Raw genomic sequence first — 21,151 nt, 5'->3', positions numbered from 1 at the left:
TTTAGAAACAGGAAACAATTCACTACAGAGGCATTTTAACAGACTTGCAGTGAAAACAGGAAGCTTTGGGGACATTGAGCTTTGCCCTCCCCAGGTGGCCTGTGCTAGGGACAAGGTTTAAATGGCAGAAAGTTTTGGGTGAAGAAAGGCAGAAGTATCTTTCCATGGAAAGGAAAAAAATCTTCTAGTGCCAGATAATTTGGAGAAGTTTAAGTGTTACTTTCCCAAAATCGTGGCAGTTGCCCTGAGTTTTGTCATGTCCTGCCCTACTGCTGTGCAACCACCGCGAGGCCTTGACTGGACTCATTTCCATGCAATGACAGGGGATTTTATCAACAGACCAAGGTTTCAGTCTCTGGACAAAGTCTGATCTCAGAGTCTGTGGGCATTTCCCCAAGTCTTCCTCTTTGCTGTTTTCCCAGACCAACTCCACAGGGTCTCCAGAGGCTGTGGGTGCCAGCAGGGAGCACCAAGGACAGTCACAAACACCTGAGCCCTGAGCTGAGCGGTGCCTTTCGGAGCAGGCAGGGCTGAGCAATGAGATCACATCCTCACCAGCCTTTGAGACCACTCTCTACCATCCCTTGATATTCCAATTACTTCAGCCTAGGACTGGGAAAGGTTTATGGACTTCCTGCAGCCTCCAGCACCACTTCAGACTCTCAGCTTTTGACTCGGGGCCACAGTCCCAGAGCAGTCCTGGCAGCAGATCCAGGGACTCAGCTCTGCTGCTCCCCAGGGCGAGGAAACAGCCCCCACAATTCCTGTGACTATCTGGGAGAGTCACTCAGCTAATCCCCACTGAAGTTTGGCTGGGGAATGTGATTTGAACACAGAATGTTTCACTGCCCAAGACAAGGCAGGAGTAACCTCAAGACAAGGCAGGAGCGACCTCAGTGCTCCAGGGACACCACCCTGGTTTAGAGTCCCCAGGAGCACCAAGGAACTGAGGTTTTGCAGGTTCAGATTTCTCCCCTTTGCATTTTACAGTCCTCATCTCCTTTCATCTCCCCCAAGGACCCGTGCACTGTACTTGTCAGAAAAAGCAGCTTTGCTCTGGAATCTGGGCTCTCTTCCAGGTCCCGCTCCTTTACAGCCAAGTTGCAAATCATCCCAGCACATCCAGCCAGGGAAGCTGCTCACAGGCCCATTGTGTGTTGTCTGAGAGCATTTGGGAAGAATAGGGAGGGGGGACAAGAGCTCTGTTCTGGAGTGTGGGGGCTGGTGAATCCTTAAGAGAAATCACAGAAGTCTCAACTGCTGGGGAATGAGAGTTCAAGTACAGTCAAAGACCTGTATCAGTGATGTCAGCTGGGCCATGGAGACCCTGGCTCTGCTTGAGGCTGAAATGAACTGTACAGTTCACCCTGCAAAGCCAAATCATCCAGCAACTGCCGTTCCAGAATGATGAAATTAATTCCTGCAGTTTCTGGGACTGGTCAGCAGCACAAGAGTGGCCTCAGGTAACACAGAGCCCACATGTTTCCTCCTTGCAAAAGAAAAAAAAAGAGGAAAAAACTGCCACCACTCTCCAAGGATGTGCACAGAAACACAAAAACACGAGGTATCACAGCTACACCTGCAAACATTTATTTTAAAGACACTAATGCACATAATTTTCATAGTCAATGGCACTTTCATTACTCTCAGAGCCCTGAGAGATTAAACTCCCTGCAGTCTGAGAGCAATGGACTATTTGCCCAAACTTGGAAACCGGGCCTTTGAATTGAGGATCTAAATAACTACAGGCATTTTTCAAGGATAACATTGCTCCTCTTGTGAAGTACTGGCCAATTTCTGATGTGAAGAGTTTATATTAAACCTCTCTGCATTTCCTCTCAGCTGACTCTGCTGGGTACAGCTGTGCCCACCCTGCCTTCCCTAAGGCACAAGGAATGGGAGTGATGAATCAACTGACAAAGCATTAAAGATGGTTATAAATGATGATTATAAGTCATCTTCTGGCTCATGACATTATATAAGCAGCAATGTTTATCACTTGAATAAGTATGTAAATATATCTTTAAAACAATCTCCAAGAGTGTAAAGTGGATGTGAATGTTCCTGCAATTTCATTTCCCTTCCCAAGCATTTATGGAACATCACTGCACGCTGAGACTGTCACAGCAATCATCCACCATGCCAAGGTAGAGAGGGCCCTGCCTTGGAGCCTATTTTAACACAGAAACTATTTAATTGAACAGCCAAAATGATGCTTAAGTACCATAATTCATGGCAATTATGCCATCCTGGCTTCAAAAATCAAAGCTATGTGGCACATATGGAACATAAACCTGATGCCAGGTACTTATTGGGCAGTTAGCCCGGTGTGCATCTGCTGGGAAAATGTGGCTACTTCTGGATGTTCAGGTGTGCAGGCAGTGCCTCCAGGAACAGGAGATGCAGGATCATTAAAGCAGCTGCTTTGGAAGTGAAGACAAATAAGTAGCAACTGTGTTACTTACTGGGACTGTCAATATATGGTAAAGAAAGATGCAGAACTTGTCAGGGACTTGTCCTTCTCCACAAACCTCAGCTGGGCTCCCAGCCTCTCTACTCAGGGAGTGCTACACACTCAACAAACAGCTGGGATGCACTTCATAAAACTTGAAGAATTCACAGAAGCAGATGGCAGAGGCCAAAATGATTCTCTAGCTTGCTTTGGAAAGGCTGGGTCCTGCTGAATGAAGAGGCACTTGCAGGGCTTTAGAGCCACAGTCAGGTCAGAGCAAGGACAAAGAGAGGACAGGATGAACACAGGAGCAGCAGACTGATGGTTACACTCTAGTCCTCAGTCACTGTATCGCCCCTAAATGCCTGAGAAATGTTCCAAGACTATTGGAAGCCTTCAGATCCAACTGTGCCCATCTGATGTTCTTCATAGCTTTTGAAGCACTTCCCTCACCAATCCTCCAAGATGATGAATTTTGCAAAACTCTGAACCCAATCAAAGGCTTATTGCCTAATTTGGTTTGTAATTATGCAGCATAACTACTTCAAGTCTGGCACAGTCCGAGTAAGACAGACTGCTTTGACAGAAGAACATTTAGGGGAAAGTATGGAGTTCAGGTCTTTTCTGTAAGAAAATCCCACTTGACATAATTTGGTAGAAGTGGGAGCTGTGCAAACTATTCTAAGGTGAAAAAGAAATGCAACAACAAAAAAAAAAAGGCAAAAGATTTAGCCCCAGGTAATCAGTGACTTGTGCACTTTCCAGCAATTAGAGATGGACTGAAAGTTGTATTCTAGGCAACACGAATGACTGTGGTCTCAGCTGTACTTACCCCCTGCACAAATACTGGAAGGCTCTGCTGCCAGGATTTCTATGCAGGATTTCTTCAAAATCTAAAAGACAGACAAAATGTCATGAAGTACCTCAGGCTGGTTGCTACAGAAACCCAGCTCTGAAAGCGTGAGTGCTCTCATTCTCACATTAACGCTTAACTCAGGGGTGCACTTTGCATTCATGGCACAATCTCAGCTTTTCACCTAAACCAGCCAACCAGGTGACATTGCTCCTCTTGAGCTGTTAGAAGGTGATGGATGCCAAGCTCTCCACCATCCCAGCACAATCTTGCCTTAGTCCCCAGTGCCAGTTATTCTGCACCCACCACGGGTCCCTCCGAAGGGTTATGGAGGCACCATCATTGCCCTCCCTTCACGTCACACCTCCCTCTCCAAAGTTATTCTGGAGCCCAGCACTCCCAACAAAACAGCACAAGTGTAGGCTAAGCTGTTTAGCTCTGCATTAAAACATCCCACAGAGCCACTTCTCAGGTCTCAGCCACAGGGGTTACAACTTCTTTTGCTTTTAACCTGATTTATGAGAGCACACCTGGGGGTGTCCTCAAAGCTGCTTGTGACTTCAAATCAAATGCACAGCCAGTTGTTGTTTACTTCACCCAAACTCAAATGAAGCAGCATGTCTTTGGCAGGGCTGTCTCTGCCTCTAACCACTGTACGTGTAGACAGTGATTTACACTTCGGGCCAGGCTTGGCCAAGCGCTCGAGGGCAGGAGGAGCCGGCTGAGCTGGACACTGGTTATTCCCACATGGTGCTGAAACTGCCCCAGGTGTTATTTGAGGTCTTTGCCCTGCTCTGAAAACCAAGTCCAACTCTTCAGTGCCCAGCAAAGCCGTGCCAGTGCCCGTGAGCCCCGAGAGAGCAGGACCAAGAACTGCGGGGGTTCAGCTGAGCAGCCCCTGACTGAGGCAACACCGATCAAGATTCAGGTCGGCTCCAAGAGGCAAGGAAATGTCAGCCAAGCATCATGACTCAAATCCAACATGAAAACTATTTTCCCAACTTTAAACTGAAACATCTGTAAGGAAAGAACAGCAACCAATACAATAAATTCTGTAAGAAAAAGATAACTTTTTTTTTTCTCCACAATCACGGCTCAATGCCTCAAATACCTGATTGCAAAAGGTACCCAGAGAGCCAGCATTTATTTTTCAGAAGTTTTAAGGAGAAGATTGAATTACTCAGAAGCAGGGCTGGTAGAGACTGAGAGCACCAAGGGACTGAAGGAGGCAGGACTGTCTGAGCTGGTGGCAGGTGAGGAGAGGGAAGCTTTGCAGGAACAAGGTTATACAGGAACTGTCAAGTGGAAAAACAGAGAAAGTCAACACTTGAGAACAGAGCTGAGAAGCAGTAGAAGAATCTGAAAGATAGAATAAGGAGAAACATGAAGAATGTAAAATACAATCAATACTTTTCTTTTTTTAATAAAATCAAACCTCACAGGATTAAGTTTGAGATTCAGGACTTCTACTCAGCAAACATTTTGTAAACATTCCTGCTGTTGCCCAGCTTGGATGGGGGTGGAATAGCAGGTGTCTCAATTAGATGATGCAGATCTCCCAGTCCAGTCCAATCCTTTTACACAACCATAAAAAACTGGCCTTAATGGCTTTTTACAGTGCCAACTGCAATATTTATTTTGATTTAGATTAAGTTTCCAATGCTCCAAGCACCCACCCTAACTTAAAGTGAAAATCAGGCAGCAATAACTATTGCAAAAGAATTCCTTTATGTCTCTTCCTCGTTAAAAAATACACTCAAAAAAGACTTCAGTGCCTTCACTGTAGAAGATTTCATTAGGTCTCTTGTTTCCTGAGGGGTGCACAGCCCTGAGGGCTGGAGCTGCAGCTCATCCCCCGTGTGGTCTGGGGCCCCAGGGAAGCAAACCTCATGGAAGAGTGGTGATGGAATCTCCCAGGTCCATAAACCACCCCGAGAGCAGACTGGGAGAACTGAGTCTACATCCCCACTTTGACAGGAACAACCACCACAGCTCTGGGGGACGTGGGGAGTCCCTGCAGGGCCCAGGCAGCTCTGCCCTGGCACCCACCCTGGGAAGTGTTTGGAGCAGTGCTCACTCCTGGGGAGGACACATCCCGTTGTCTCCTGCAGCACAGCTCAGGGACCCAGCTCAGACTCCCAGCTCAGGCTCCTCCTTTGCTCCATGGGGCTCCAGTGATGCTCCAGCCTCTGAGACAGGCTCCTGTCCATATTTGCTGACATGCCAGAGGAAGAATGCAGCACATCCCTGTGGGAGCCTGGCTTTGTGTGCCCCAGGGAGCTCTGACAGGGCAGAACTGATTTTAGCACTACCTGTGACTGACCTTTCTGCCAGGGGAGGCATCAAGGGCCAGGGGAGGCCCAGCAGGTCACCTGGACCCCTGGAAACAGAGGGAAGATGGGGAATGAGATTCTGCAGCTGCTGGAAGCTTTGCCTTGGTGTTCTGCTCCACAAACACAGACAGATTATTTCACCACAGCAGTTTCTTATACAGTTTTTTCACCAAATTTGGGAATTCTCATTAGCAAACAGGATGCTGAAGTGTAATAGAAGGTTACTGCCTAATTATCATCAGTGGGAATGACCTGCACTCTGAGGCCAGGTACTCATTAGCAGGCTCTGTTCAATTACTGAATACCAAAGTCTGTTGCCAATTATAAAACAGCCATTTATTTATGAAGTGTTTCCTGTCCAATAATATCTACGTGAGCTAAGTAAAATAAATACATTTAAGTCCTTTTTAAAGATGCATTTGGGGGAAGAAAGAAGTAGAAAGCATGACTATATACCATTAAAACTAATGAGAAGCACTGTGCAGTGGGGACTGGGGGTTCACATCCTCTCCCTGGGATGGGTAAGCCAAGAGGCTCCAGTTGTTAACTTGCTCTTTGGCCTGTGCAGAAAGTCTGGCTGTGACAGAAGACAGATTCAGAGTATCTTGCAAAGGAATTAACTTTTTCTCATCTCTCTCCCCCATTCAGGGGGTCTCAGCCCTCTCCCTGCACCAGGGAATCTACAGTTTATCCCTCTGCCAGTGAAGTTTGAGCAGCCAGCTCAGGATGGGCACACCAAACCATCACCACACCTCTCACCCTTTGCCTATTAGATGCTCACACTGAGTTGTCACCAAAGTTCCCCCCCTGCACATATCCAGCACTGCAGTTTGTCCCAGGAAACATTGGTGTAACACCAGGATTCAGGGACAGTGTATTGCCAGCTCTGATTTCCTGGGGTGAAGGAGCACATTGACCTGTCACATCAGTTCAGAACTGCCACAGCAATTCCAAGAGCTGAGACAAGTCCTGAAAAATACCAAGGGTAGGTGGTATATCCTCTGCAAGAGGGTCCTAAGGGAGCACACAGGGAATTAAGCTTAAAGGGATGAATCATTTGTACAATTTATACAGACAGGGGACAGTCCCACAAAGTGGTTCATACTTCTTCCTTTCTAATCCATCACAACTGGTCCATGAGAACTGCAGCTCACTCAGGCTCCTTGCTAAAGGACCCAGGATTCCACCTCTGAGGTAAGTTCCAGGCTGCTACCATGGTTTAACACATTCCAAGGATCAGGGAGTTTTTCTGACTGCTCCTCAGTCAGCTTCTGTTACAGGCTCAAAGCAAAGCCATGACAGGATCCCACCCTGACTTTCATGTTGCTTCATGCTCATTGCCTCCAGCACTCCTACCAGACACACACTGAGCAGTCACTGAAGCTGAGTTTCAGGTTTTCCTTCAAAGATTTGCTCCATTTGCTTTAAATTGACAGGTTATGATTTGCACAAATTTTTCACAGCAAAGGAAAATTTAGTAAATTACTTCAGCTCCTTCCCTGAGACCCCCAGCCTGCAGCAATCAGTCTGTCTGCTTCTCCACCAGCTTGTTCTCTCCTGACAAACTCAAAATCCCCATTACACAGGGGGAAGCTGAAGTTTTAGCCGTGGCTTTTTCACAATGAGGAAGACAAAGCAATTGGTTTGCTTAATAAAAAAGTCAGATTGGAACTCACAGGAGAGAAAGGACCAAACCCCACAGTGCACTGAACACCTTCAGCTCCCACTTTAAGAACCATGTTTTTAAGCACAGCTTCAGTGTGGGACTGGATTTTCACCTCAGTTAAGCACAGTCTCCAGGGGGGAGCCATAACTCGGTGGTGCCTGGAGGAGACAGGACCACACTGAGCACATCTCCCTGCAGCTGCTCCCTCCAAACTCCCTGGCTCCCACAAAAAAGGAAGGGCAGGTGCATGGAAACATCTGCAGCCCCACCACCCTGGACATCTTTGCTCAGCAGATTGAGAGGCCCAGCTGAGGCCAGTCTTGAGCTCCACCACTCCCAGCTCCCACCCTCTGCCTCATCCCAGGGGGACTTCAAATTCCCAGAATCACAGAATATTCTGAGTGGGAAGGGAGCCCACAAGGATCATCAAGTCCAGCTCTAAGTGAATGGCCCGTGCAGGGGTTGAGCCCACAGCCCTGGAGTTATTAGCACCAGGTATTAGCACCAGGCTCTGACCAGCTGAGCTGCACATGCAGAGGGTTGGGAAAGCCCTGCTCCTGAGGACAGGGGAGGAGGGAACAGTTCTGGCAGTCACACCAAAGCCCTGCAGTGTAAAACCAACCCAGGTCTTCACATCTCTAGAGTTAATTCAAGCACTAATCCCCACAGGCTCATCATTTGATCTTTGCCCCCTCGTGATAACCAGCAGGTTGTAGCCTAATCACTCCCCTCTACAGTGGCTGAGCATCCTTGCTGTGCCAACTCTTACACAGGAACTGAAAGAAGCTTCCAAATCCCAGGGCCCTTTCCCGTGACCACAAATGCTTTGTTTGCTCCAACACAGGGATGCTTTTGGCAAGGACAAGAAAAGAAGGAGTGAAGGACCTTATTTTCCAGCTAGAACAGGAATTTACAGATTGTTTATGTTATTCCACAGTTTGATTAACGTCCTCCCTGTCATTCCTTTCACAGACAGACCCACTTCCCTTCTCCGCATTCTACTGCAGAGGCTCCACTCAAATCCAAGTGATCAGGTCATGGATTCATTACTGTACAATTGCACTTCCCTGTGACCCTCCTTCCCAGGGCTGGGAAATCTTGCACCAGTCAGCTCAGCTGAGGCAGTTCTTGATTGGGTTCCTGAAGGCTGTTCCGTATAACTGGGAAGGGAGTCAGAACTGCTGCTGGAATTCATTAAAAACATCTGCAAAGGGAATGCAGGGCTGGGGAGCAAAGTGGTTCTTCTTGTTTTGTTGCTTTCTGAAGTGACATGCAACACCTGACTGTCCAAGAGAGCTGGGGCAATAGAGCCACGCTCAGACAGTGCCAGGAAATCCAATAAGCAAGAGATTGTATTCCACCTCCATGTGAGAGCACCAGGGAGAACTGAGCCTGTGCTGAGGGAATGGTTTTGGTTGGTATGACACTGTCAAAATAGTGTGTAACCACTGTAAACAGAGAAATGTGAGACCCCCCCGGTGAACCCCCCTGCCCAGCTCCACATCGGACCTTTAGCTGGGTTTTATCAGCTCTTCCAAAATGAAGAACACATGTGTCCTTAAACGGATTTCCCATCCTTTGTAGCCATGGGAAGCACCCTAATTAGCCCAGCCACTCAAAATGGGCCAGCTCTTCAATGCTCCACCCAGTTCCCGCAGGGAATGCCAGGAATTGGGAAAAGGGAAACCTCGATCTGGGGAGGAGAAGACCAGCCCATCTGCCAGGAGGCTGAATGCAGAAAGCAGAGGCTTGGGGATTTTGGCCTACAGAGCAGGATCCCTTCCCCCATTCCAGCAGGGAGCAGTGCAGCACATCCCCCAGGATGGGACAGAGGGAGATCCGAGGGTGCCCTGACCCCTGGCACAGGATAAGCTCCAGCACAGCCCTGCTGTCCCTGCTGGGGCAGCCACGTCACAGACTGTCACCCTCTACCTCTTTGTTCACTCAGTTCCTTCCCACCAAGGAGGGAGACAGACAAAGGTCATCTTTGGGCTCAAAGTTGATAAACTTGACCTCGAAGTAGCGATTTTAGTACAAACAAAGGTCAGTTCTTTGGACCAAATGATTAAGTGATTTTTCAAGCAGGTCCTTGTGAACACAGGAAAACCAAACTGCAAACACATGATTAAAAGTACTTACAGAGTCTATGATCCCCTGAAGGGCTTCAAACCCATCGTTCACTGGGAAGACATGATCTTTGCTGTCGGCAATCCGAGCCAGCTGACAGAGCAGGGAAAGGAAATAAAACAGAAATGCAAAGAATGACATAAATTAGCCAGCAGGCAGCAAATTAAGACTTCTCCAGAGTCATCCAATTGCAGATAAAACCCTCAAATGCTCAAGTACTCTGTGTGGATTGCCACTGTATTATGGTTTATTAAGCAGTGAAAAGTTAATCTCTTTAGCCTGATTGATTTTAGAAAGGATCAGAAAAGGGCTTTTAACTTTGAAAGCAAGACTTCACGTGGCTTTTAGTGGTGCCCAGAGCCTTTAGTGCAAAAGCTGTCTCCTACATGATTGTAAACCACCCCACTCAGTAACTCCCCAGCCAAAAGAGGCCACAGCATCAACACAGGCAGCAAAACACTTGGACACATTTAAACCAGGGAAGTGACCAAAATGATTCAGTATTTTCACATGTAGAGAAGGCTAATAAAAATGTATTCTGTCAAAGGTTGGACTTGATCTTGGAGGACTTTTGCAACCTTCAAGATGCTGTGATTTTATGAAATTATACCCCAGCTGGAGATACAGCCCTGACTCACCTTCCCTGTCAGGGCAGAGGTTTGACTATTGGTCCTACACTCAAACATTAAAGAGCCAAAAAGAAGAAAGCAGGGACCTCTCAGGAGATATTTTCCAAGTAAGCAGGGACCTCTCAGGAGATATTTTCCAAGTGGAGGTTAAAAGGTATCAGGGGAGCATCCAGAAACCTCCACGACAAGAGGGACCTTCATGAGGTGATGGCAAGGTAAGGGGAACCAGGACAACACCTGCAAAGAGCTTCATGCAGGTCCAGCTGCCAGTGGCAGACTAAGGGTTAAGCCCAAAATCTCAGCCCAACTCAGCAGTAATGAGCTCTCCATGCATCTGCTGGAGCAGACTCAAGTTTTACTGCTGCAAGGCCAACCTTTGTTCCAGTAATTCTCTCCCCTGGCAGAGGTAACCCAGCCCAGAAGGCCTCTCTGGATTTTCCTGTAGCACTGCAAGCTGGAGGCAGCAGAGCAGCCACACATTCCTCCCTAAACCCCACGGGCTCCACCTTTCCAGCTCCTGTCACTCACAACTCCCACTTCCCCAGCTGCCAACCTCCTGGTTTGCATCCAGAGAAATACTCCAGGCAACTTTCCCCTGCCTGCTCCAAGAAGGGCAGCAAAGCAGCTCATTCCTTGTTGGCTGAGCTGCAGAAGCCTCTGTAAACCAGGATGTTTACAGTTTCCTCAACTCACTCCCCATGGTCCTCCTCCTGGTCCATTCTGGGACTTCAGACACAGTCATCTAATTCCAATTAATTTCTTCAGCATTTAAATGCCTTCAAGTAGCAGCTGTCTGGGGCCTGTTGCTTTAGATCTGGTCTCTTTGGCGTCTTTATTCCCTCTTTGCTTTTTCTATGACTTACTCTGGGTTGCACCAGTCTCTGGGTTTGGTTTGAAGGAGACTGTTCTAAACCAAGTTTGGTTTGACTCCTTTTTTGAAAGGTGAAAACCTGGAAAAAGTCTTTCAGCCTCCACTTTGGGGCTGTGCAAGTGTTTCACTCATGTCAGAAAAATGTCAGCTGTTAGTGTGTGAAATATAATTCATGGGCATACCAACATTCCTATGACAAATTTAGAAGTCAGACTATCAAAGGGGAAAACAGTGTGAACTATTACTGTCACTAATGAAGGTGTTTGCTTTTGACAGCACAGTTTTCCCCTGAAGAGAAACCTGGATTGAAACTGTGCAGTTCTATGGCAATATTTGTGTGGGGAAAAGATGTCCCACAGCCTGCTCCTCAGGCCAGACAATGTGCTCTTCTTCAGGTGTCTTTTCCTCTGCTTTTCTGCACCGTTACCAAGAGTATCTGGGCAGGCAGAGGGGCAGCTCTCCACAGCTGGAGACTTAGACAAGGACTTAAACCCAACACCAGACCCACCACTTCAGGCGGGCACTTCGGATCGTCGAACAGTCGACAGAAGGAGAGGAAAACCACTGGGGAACCTTGAGAAGGGGATTCAGGAGTGTGTGCCCGTGTTCAACCTGCACCTCTGCCAAGCACAAAAAAGGAGCCTTCTTTACCTGGGTCTCGTTGAAGTCCTTCACACCCACACAATACACTGTTGCTCCCAGGTCACGCGACCGATTCGCCTGGAACGAGGAAAGGCAGGATGACACGGATGCAAATGGGATGGGATGCAGGTTTCTGAAAGGTCTTAATCATAAATTTAGTCTTCCTCTGCCTAATGAGCAGGGAGGGCTTGTCAAAGGAGAGTTTTAAAAGCTTTCCTCCCCAACTCCATAAATTCGGGTTTTATCTGTTTCTAGAGTAGCTACAGTTTAGTAAAGCAAATTCCAAGGTATTTGGCAGTTTTTTTAAACCTAGTTAGTTCACCTCTTGAGTGACTTCAGCTTCCCAAAAGATGTCAGACAGACTGAATCAATTTTCTTTGCATCATTTAGGGCACATCCCAGTACAAGAGTAACCCAAAATGCTTTGGTGTTTTCTGTTTCAGATGTGTGCCTGGACTTATGTATAGGTGAGAGACATTTCATTCCATCTGCTACAAAACTGTATCACTCCCACTGCTTACACAGCATTCTAAACTAAAGGGGGGACATGCACAGGTTTGATTTTTCCAGGCTATTTCATTGAAGATGAAGTTGCATTTACTATTCAAAAGGCAAATGCTCCGAATGCATAAGTACAATTTAAGTCATTAGAACGAGAACACCTGACCTGACCAAAACCCCTTCCCAGAACAGATGGCAGCAAGTCAGACTGTATCAGAAGACTGTAGCAATTCAAGTTGTTCCACAGCAAAGTGCTTCAGCAGAAAAGCCTCATTCCAGTTTCACACTGGGAAGCTTCAGCCCAAACAACTGCAGCAGCTCCCAGAGTAGGAGCTGAGTTCAGGATCTCCTCCTGCCAGCTCAACTGCTCCTCCCCAAACCAAAACAAATGGAACACTTCTGACCTTTCAACTTGTTAATTCACCTCTAAAAACAAACTTGCTTTTCTTGTGGGTATTTTATTTCAGAAGGGAAGAAAAGGAGATGAAGAGCAAGGAGGAGAACTGCAGATCCAGGACATTTGTTTGTGCTGTAGCAGTATTGGTTTTATTCTACAAAACCTTTCCTCTTGTTGTTGTTGGATTTAAAGCTGCACTTTGGACAGACTGAGAGGAAAAAATCTGTCCATAACAAATTCATGCAAAAATACCATCTTCCAAGTTTAGGTCATCCTAATTTGCTTGACTGACAAGTGCAAATTGGTTCATCTCTTCAGAGAGGACTGTCCAAAGGGCAGCAAAGCTTTCAGTGCTCACCCTACTGTTTAGCTAACATCTTGCATAGTTCACTAATTTAATGAGGATGCTGAGAATATGTGCTTGAACCGTGGAAATATTTGTGGAAATTTTGGATTTGATCATCTGAGAGGTTTTCTGATGTCACAGAAGTTTATAGAAACAACAACCATCCTCCTTCTGCAGCCTTTACTTTTTGTGAGAGAAGAAAAGTGAAAGTGAGAAGATCCAGGTATTTCCCAGAGCAATCCAGTCAATACTGAAACTTCTCAGCTGTGAACTCTTCCTTCCTCCAGTGTTTATTTTTAACTGGAAGTTCAAAGCCCTCTCATTTCCCATGAACAGTCTCAGCTGTGATGAGTCAGAAGCGTTGCTGCTCTTAATGGTTATCTTCAAGATTCATGTCTAAAGAGCACGGAAGTGGAGTTTTTTCACAAGGGAAAAAGCTTTTCCTTATCTTTTGCCTTCAAAGCAGCAGGCCCAGACACCTCCCTGTCTCCCTGACTGAAAATGTGTGAGACACTCACCTCCCTCTCAGAGTAGAAAAACAGGTCCTCGTGGAGCTCTCCATCGGTCAGAGCAATGATGACACTGGCGGTTCTGTAACCTGAACACACAGACTCCTTCAGGCCCTTGCTTTCATTGTGTTTGCTGAACCACCCTAGAAAACATCCTGATAGAGGCCTCTCAGCACACCCAAAGGGCCATAAACAGCAACTGTCAAGCTCATGGCCTCCCTCCCTCCCACCAACCAGTTTTCAGGAGACATAAATTTCCCCACAGTTTTTCACTCAGGCACCTGCCTTCAATCTCAGTTTGATATCCCACCCTTCTGATGTGCCAATGGTTTCAATTGACAGCCCCTCAATATCTCAGTTTTACAGACCAGTAGATTAGGCTGAAGCCATCAAAAAACCCCAATGCAATTTGTTCCTAGTTAATTCCTGATTTTATTAATTATATTAATACATATATTTTAAAAAATAATTTTATTAATTTTATCCATTCAAGAAATCCACAGGGGTTTTTTTCAGCTTCTGATAAAAAACTCAATTGGGATCTAAACAGAGATGGTAGGAAATGGCCTAAAATCTTCAACATTTCAGCAATATCATTAAACCTTGTAATCATCCCTTCCAAACAGGTAACTTCTTCAAGTGCTGCAGAACAGAGATCTGATACCTAAAATGTCTTAGTACTATTTAGAAATCCCCAATTTTCAACAATGTGGTAATGATGCAACAAGGAAGTCAAGCAATGAACAACATGTGGGGTTATTCCCCTTGCAGATCCCAAACTCAAGTGCTCAGGCTCCTTCTGTAGGACATGGAAAAAACTGAACATCTCTGGTAGAGATTTGGGAGCACAAACGACCTCCAGAGATGCCTTTCTCCCTCCATTGACTATGGCAGGAGCCTTTGAACCTCCTGCAGGTGGGATAAACCCTCCTTGGAGTGGAGCAAGGGCAAGCACAGAGCTGGTAAAACACACAGCCCAACATTCAGGCTGGACCCAGCTGTCCAGTGCTTCGTGCACGTGGTGGGAACAGCTTACATGTGACACATACACCAGCATGCAACAGCATCACTAATCCCAAACTGAGCTGTCCCAGCTATTCCATTTTCCTGCAGGCATATTTTACAGGTGAGTCCCAAAGCTGTGTGGACTTAACCACGATTTCCTCTTACTCATGAGTAGCCCTGTGAGACCATTAGGCCTGGCTTTGTACTCAAACATCTGGTTGTCTGTCTTTTGGTTTCTGAAGCAATATTTATATTCAGGCTTTGCAGTGCAGAAAGATTTTACATTAATTACAGGGAAGGACAAACATTTTTGCAATTGTCTCCAATTACTGATGGTTTTAATAATTGCTTATTAAAAAATCTTTTATTTAACAGCTTCTCCACATTCTTATGTTTGAGAAGGAAGAAGAAATGGCTGTCTGAGTCCTCAAACAAAAGGAACAAAGACAGTTTTGGTAAGAGTGGGCAGTTCAGCCAGGCTGGCTTCTCACTTTTGGCCTGAAACACTTTCATTCCAGCTCTGGCTCCTTAGAGCTCCACCAGTTCTTTGTCCCTTTCAGGAACACTACACTGACCAGCACTGCATTCCTGTAAGAGCAGCAGCCTTACACCACCCTTCCCACAGTGAAGCTGCATTTCAAATCTGTTAAAGTTATGTCAAAAAGAAAGAGAAAAAAAAAATTCAATGGATCAAGAAAAGTCTCTCACCGTGAACATTTTCGTAGTAAATCTGTTCACTTGCCTGAAATTAAATCAGAAGATTATTAGTAATAAATCAATAATAATACTTTGTGGGCATCTACTCATGCACCAGAAAGAAAGGGAAGATGGCAGTGAGGACTTGCAGTTCACACATGACCTCTGCTCTCAGACATCTGAACCCTTCCCAGAACAGGGCTCTTGCCTGTGGGTTTGACTGGGTTACTTCAAGGTCTTATCAAAGCACAGCTCAGTCAAACCAACCCCAAGGCCAACACTAACATTGTCTCCCACTGTTCTGCTCTCTGAAAATCCCATTCACCTTCCTCCCTGAGAAACATCCCAGGCCCAATAATAAATATTCCCCAGCACCTCCAGATCAATGACTCCAATTGCAAACAAACCCAAGTCTCTGTCAGGTCACCTGAATTTCTGCTGTGTACTCACATTTAAATGTGAACAATGACAGTTCAGCATTTACAACAGGCAGACGGTTCAAAGTCTTCCCAAATACATGTGGAGGACAGAAGTGGGAGGGAGTGCAGGAGTTCAGGTTTAGAGAGACTCCTGAGCTTGTAAAATATATTAAAAGACCCATCCAGAAGAAGGTCAGAGCAGGCAATAACGTCTGCACAGCATTATTTGGCCACCAGTGAGAACAGGTTGGAACCACGGCCTCAGCCCCCACCCAACTCTAACAGGGCTGCTCTAGGCAGGATTGACAGCTTCCCACCCTTCAGGAACACGTGGGATTGCAATGTCAAAGCCTTCTGCCTTGTCCTAAACTGAAAAGGCAGCTGCCCCCTGAAAGCTGAAGGCAGAAATAAAGGTAACTGGTGGAGTTTGCATCTCCTGTGTCCCAGCTCCAGCACTGCCCACTCACACCTCACTGTACCTGTGGCCTTGTCCCACTCACCCACCAGGGAGTTATTGGCCAGATTCCTCTGGTTACATTTCCTGAGGGGCAGCAGATGCAGTTTGAGGCACCACAGCCTGCACTTAGTTACCCTTTCAAATCCCTCGTGCATGTACGTGTCTCCACCCGGCAGCACCTTCTGCAGCTCCTCCAGGCCCTGGCGAATCTGCTCCCTGAAAGGAAAGCAGACACTGTCAGATCCAAGATCCAGCTTCTGGGGAGCTGATATCCAGGGGAGGACATGCATGGCAGAGCCAAATACAGAGGGGGGAAAAAAGAGTTAACCCAATGTTTACATAGGCCAAGCCTGGGTAGATACCTCTCCAAGGATGTGGGAAACAGAGCAGTTGTGCTCCCAGTGTTCCCACAGCCTGGGGAAAGCCTCACAGAAGCAGCATCTCCTCAATATCCAAACATTTCATACATTTCTTCCTAAATAAATGCTCCCTGGTCAAACTCAGCAGCCGACTCACCTGGCTCACTTTCCTGACTGTGTTTGCTGACTTGACTAAACAAACATAATCAAACGGCCCGGTTTATTTGGCCATTACACCTTCAGTTCCTGTTAAAACTGACTCGAAGATTGAAGCCTTTCCCAATGGCTCAGGGGATCTGTTTGAATTCTTTTCAGGAATCCCAGGCATGGTGAGATCAGCTGCAGGGTACCCAGGGCAGACAGTCATCTGCTGTTCCCCTGAGTGGCAGACACCAAACTCTGGGAGCCAAGCACAGGCCAGAAGTCTTTAATACAAGATAACACCCTGCAGTGTGTGGGGTATATCTCAGCAAACTCCACAATCTTCATGGGAAAGGGATGAAGTCACTGCAGGCAGGACCACATGGACATGCCAGAAGTCAGTTTTGTCCCTGCATTTTTTAACTACTTCAGAAACCCCAGACTGTGTGATCACACACTCTGGAGCTCTGTGGTGAGGCTGATTGCAGCAGGGCATTAACACTGTTCAGTCAGCACAGCAGTGACTCCCCTAGGGAGAAAAAAAAAAGACTGTCTGCTTTTGCAACAGGCTGAATTGTCAAACTTTGGAGAACTCATTCTGTACCTATGATTCCCAAACCAGTTAGACACTAGGTAGACACTGCCATAGGTGGACTAGTGGCAGAGATTTCCTCCTCTCAGCTACTCATGCACACACCAAGCCAAAGCTGAATATAAAACGGAGCATTTCCTGTGATCACCATTTCTCAAAGGTGAACTGACATTTTCAAATCCACAGCACAGCTGTTCAGAATACGCCAATCCAGTCCCATCAGATGCACAGAGTTTTTCCAAAAAGGGATGCTCAGAACCCTCAATCTTCACATTCAGAGGCTGATACACCACACAGAGGCACAGACAAGGCAGAGGAGGTTTTCTCACCACTCCACCTTCCCCATTTAGAACAGCCAGTGGGAACTAAAGGACCAAAACCTTGTTTGTCTGTCCCCCAATAAAAAGCAGCAGCTCTGCAGTCAGCTGGCTTTTAGACTAATACCATATCAATATCCTGTTCCCAGTCAACATTTCCAGGGCAGCTGGATAAATATGGAATACATTTCCACATAGGGAACACTTCAGTCTCTTAGTTCAGAGCCTTAGCAGATGAGGTATCTCTGCAGCAGGGTGTGTTCAGGGGATGGGACACAGCAAGGGGCAGGGAACAGGTTTACTGCTGGCACCCAGTTAAATAGGGTTTATTCTCTTTATCCTTATTGTTGCAGTAAGTTGCAAGGAAGGGCTGCTTAGGCTGGCTGGGGTTAATGGCATTTGCAAGGCTGGGGTGTATGTGGACTGCTCTGTAGGAAGGCAGCCAGTTTCCTCCCTGTTCCTCCATGGGAGCTGCTCTGGTATGTGATTTCAGACATCCAATATGTAAAACACATGCTGACTTATACACCCTACACATGTGTTACATATATTTCTGCTCCACGTGGCAATGAAGTTAACAGAGGAAGCGAGAGCGATTTAAGGACCTCGTCCAACTCTCCTTGAAGTCAGAGTAAAATAAAAAACTCCATCCCACAGATTTTACTGGGATTAACTTGGGGATCTACAAAGGGGTGACAGGAACACGCTTCAGAAACCTGGCAATCAAACTGCCATTGCCAAAAAATACAGCCCCTTGCAATCCATCCCAAACACTGTTTGTCTGTAATATCCCTTCAGACCTCTGAGGAAATCACATTCCCCTCCACCTCAAGAGCGTAGGAGTCACCTCTGGTTTTCAAGTCTGTTTTTATGGGAAGGGAGTTTCACCTATTTGTTTGCAGAAGAAACTCCCAAAGGATGTTTCACAGGCAACAAGCCTCTTGTTCTCCAACAAAAGCCTGAGTCTCTGTGGAATGCAGCTCCCTCAATGAAACCAGTCTGAGCTAAAACCCCAATAGCTAACAGAAAAGACATTTAAAATTTAAGAAGCCAACCTCTGCTTTGAGAGCCCTTAATGTATTCTAGGATATGAAAATGGGCAGGTGGTTCAAACAATTAAATTGAGAAGCACAAAGGTATCACAACTCTGTTCACAGTGGACTGGGAATTGTTGAACAAGAAAGGTGAAGGGACAAAAAAGGTGCTGAGCACCTTGAAACCTCTTCTTACCTGTCTTCAGTTAACCTCATTAGAATTGTCCCTCTAGTTGAAAAAACAATGAAGGACATCCTCAGCTGAGGGCTGGAGGAGAGAAAAGAAGTACATTAATTTGCTGGTGCAGAGGTTCCTGTGTGTGTAACCCCAACCACACAGGACACTCTGCTCTCTCAGTTCTAACTAGCAGGGGCAAAGGCAGGAGGAGGCAGCAGAAGGTGCTTTTCCCTGGGCCTTCCCAGTCAAGACAAACCATCCCTGTAAAGAGCACTTGCATCACAACCTTGGGATTGCTGAAGCAAGAAAGGCTTAAATGCATCCTGGAATCATCACGAAGACGAGGGAAGGCTAATTGTGTTTATCATAACACATTCCATTTCCTGAGGGATTCTCCATGCAGTCTCAAGTCATTCAGAGCCTGAAAGCTACAGCCACAGGCCCCTCCCTGCAGACCCAAACCTGTGTGCCTCAGGAGCATCTCAAACAGGAGGGCTCCTTCCCCACAGGGGTAAGACTCGATCCAGGCAGGCAGGAATAGAGGGATCAGCTTATCTCCTCCTATTTCCCACATGACAGAAATCTGGGGAAAAGCAGCCACTGGGATGACCTGAGGAAAGCACTAAGAACCCTCCCTCCACCCCCAGTGGAAAGCAGCTCAGCTGAACTGGGAGCCACTGGTCCCCTGCAGCACTTCTCACCTGATGAACTTGCGGGCCAAGTGCTCCACGAAGTGATAGATCTCATTCCAGTGGTGCAGGACACTTCCTGACCTAGGGAGACAATGATTACAGGACAGATTAGTTCAATTGCTGCTATTGTAGCTTTCCCAGCCCTGTGTCCTTTCACACCTTGCTCGGCCAAGCACTTGCCTTTATTTTGTTTACCACTCACTGCCCATATTCTTCCTGTAAGGAGAGATTGAACTGTAAATGACATTTCCTACTTAACTTTGAAAAGCAAGAATAAGTCCCATTCCATACAAGGGTTTGAGGCTACCCCTGGCAATAACACATGGCAATTAGGCTGGACCTTAGCACAGCCTTAACCAAACAAAACCTGTGTGAGTGAAGACCTTCTCTCTGAAGTGTTTTAGATTAATTCCACCCACTCACTTCCAAACCATTACACAGAGCTTTCAGCTCAAGTGTATTCTGAGAATAACACACAGTTGGAGGAACAGATTATTTAACTTCTCTTGTGTTTCCACTGTGCCAGACACTATGAAAAGTAAAATACCTTAGTCCACGTCTCAACTGTTCCGGTTAATTCTTTCACACCTCAGCTAAAGACAAAACAAACTAATTTTGCTCCTCGAGAGGATAAACTATGGGCTATAATGGGATTGGATTATTCTTCTTTATGTTGTAAGAACTAGGAAAAATTAGGTTAATCAGAATCTTTCAGCAGTAAATGCCCCTTCTAGCATAAACACTTCCATGAACACTGGAATATTAATATTGGAAAAAAAATTCCTTCCTAGAGTTGGAAAATAAAAGTGTCATCACTTACTTAATTCATTGACTACAATTAGAAATATTTATAGGGGAAATAACCATTCCAGCCTTAACAGAAACCTCAGTGATCTGCAGCCTGAGGAAGAAAAGATGAACATTTGAGGTGATGGTTTTTCACTTCACAGGAAGAAAAGGGACCTGCCCTGTCCTGCCTCAGATCTGAGGGAGCAAATGCAGAGCCAGGAATGGGTTCCCCCAGGCCCTGCTCCCCCAGCCCAACCCCCAGCCTGGCTGCCCAGAGCAGGACCTCAGTGCTGGAGGCACAGCCAGCACTCAGACCCGCTGTGGGGTCACACACATTCCTCCCCTCGTGTTCTTTACAGCCATTCAGTAAAGCCTTGGCTTTGCCCTCTTGCTCCAGGATATCTGTTCTTCCTCTGTGTGACCCCAGTCTGTCCAAACTCGGGTTTGCAGGACCTTTGCAGTGAGGACCTTTGCACAGGGACAAGAGCATCTGGTCCACCTGGAAGAACTGTGAACTCCCCAGCTCTTGTTACCAAAAGCCCCTCTTCAAAGGTCCCTCCCAGTCACCTGTTTTGGGCAGGGCTGTGGGACAGATGGCAGAGCTCAGTGATCACAAGCAAATGCTATCAGTGCTAAATTTCTTCCTGGCTGTCTTCCATCACACCAGGACCTGAAATCATGACTTGTTCTACACACAAATGTGCATCAAAGAGGACTAAAATAGCAAAGGTCTTGATCAACTAATTAAACCAGAAACAGTGGGAAAATTGGTGTCATAACAGATGAAGGGTAAGGTACATCAGGACTTGCTCTCCAGCAAGGAACTTAACTCCCATTTTATCCAAACTGCAAACTGATAGAACAGAGAGAGACACACAGATCCCAACCCCAGGGGCAAATTGCCCTGGGATCTATGGAATAACTCTGAGACCTTGAATACAACAGACACTCCAGTCCCAACAATGCCAAATAGCACAAGTAATTTCCTAGAACTGGCCCGGAAAATCAGTATTTATTGTCTTTATATGGTGAGGCATAAAAGAAACACTTGACTTTAAAGCAATGGTCACATCAGCCTCCAGAAGACATGTAAAGCCAAGGCTTGGTTAACCACAAACCAATTAGTCCTTACCTCAGTGAAATGTA

At 46.4% G+C, this 21,151-nt stretch overlaps 1 protein-coding gene across 2 annotated transcripts in view; it reads right to left on the bottom strand.

Moving 5' to 3' along the window:
* ANTXR1 (ANTXR cell adhesion molecule 1) overlaps positions 1 to 21,151 on the bottom strand; it is a 105,311-nt gene that overhangs the window by 75,921 nt on the left and 8,239 nt on the right. For both annotated transcript variants that reach the window (XM_051812060.1, XM_051812061.1), the window contains exons 2-9: positions 19,226 to 19,297; positions 18,543 to 18,614; positions 16,038 to 16,119; positions 15,040 to 15,073; positions 13,336 to 13,415; positions 11,583 to 11,651; positions 9,444 to 9,524; positions 3,285 to 3,345 (exon numbers count right to left, since the gene is read on the bottom strand). In XM_051812060.1, coding sequence (XP_051668020.1) covers positions 3,285 to 3,345; positions 9,444 to 9,524; positions 11,583 to 11,651; positions 13,336 to 13,415; positions 15,040 to 15,073; positions 16,038 to 16,119; positions 18,543 to 18,614; positions 19,226 to 19,297 — 551 coding nt within the window. The remainder of the gene's footprint in view (positions 1 to 3,284; positions 3,346 to 9,443; positions 9,525 to 11,582; positions 11,652 to 13,335; positions 13,416 to 15,039; positions 15,074 to 16,037; positions 16,120 to 18,542; positions 18,615 to 19,225; positions 19,298 to 21,151) is intronic.

The sequence above is a fragment of the Manacus candei genome, unplaced genomic scaffold (genome assembly GCF_025592945.1).
Source record: "Manacus candei isolate 608988 ecotype Guabito, Panama unplaced genomic scaffold, ASM2559294v1 h1tg000084l, whole genome shotgun sequence".
Classification (NCBI taxonomy): Eukaryota; Metazoa; Chordata; class Aves; order Passeriformes; family Pipridae; genus Manacus; species Manacus candei.
Note: the sequence above shows the minus strand (reverse complement) of the source record. Positions and strands in the feature narration are given on the sequence as shown.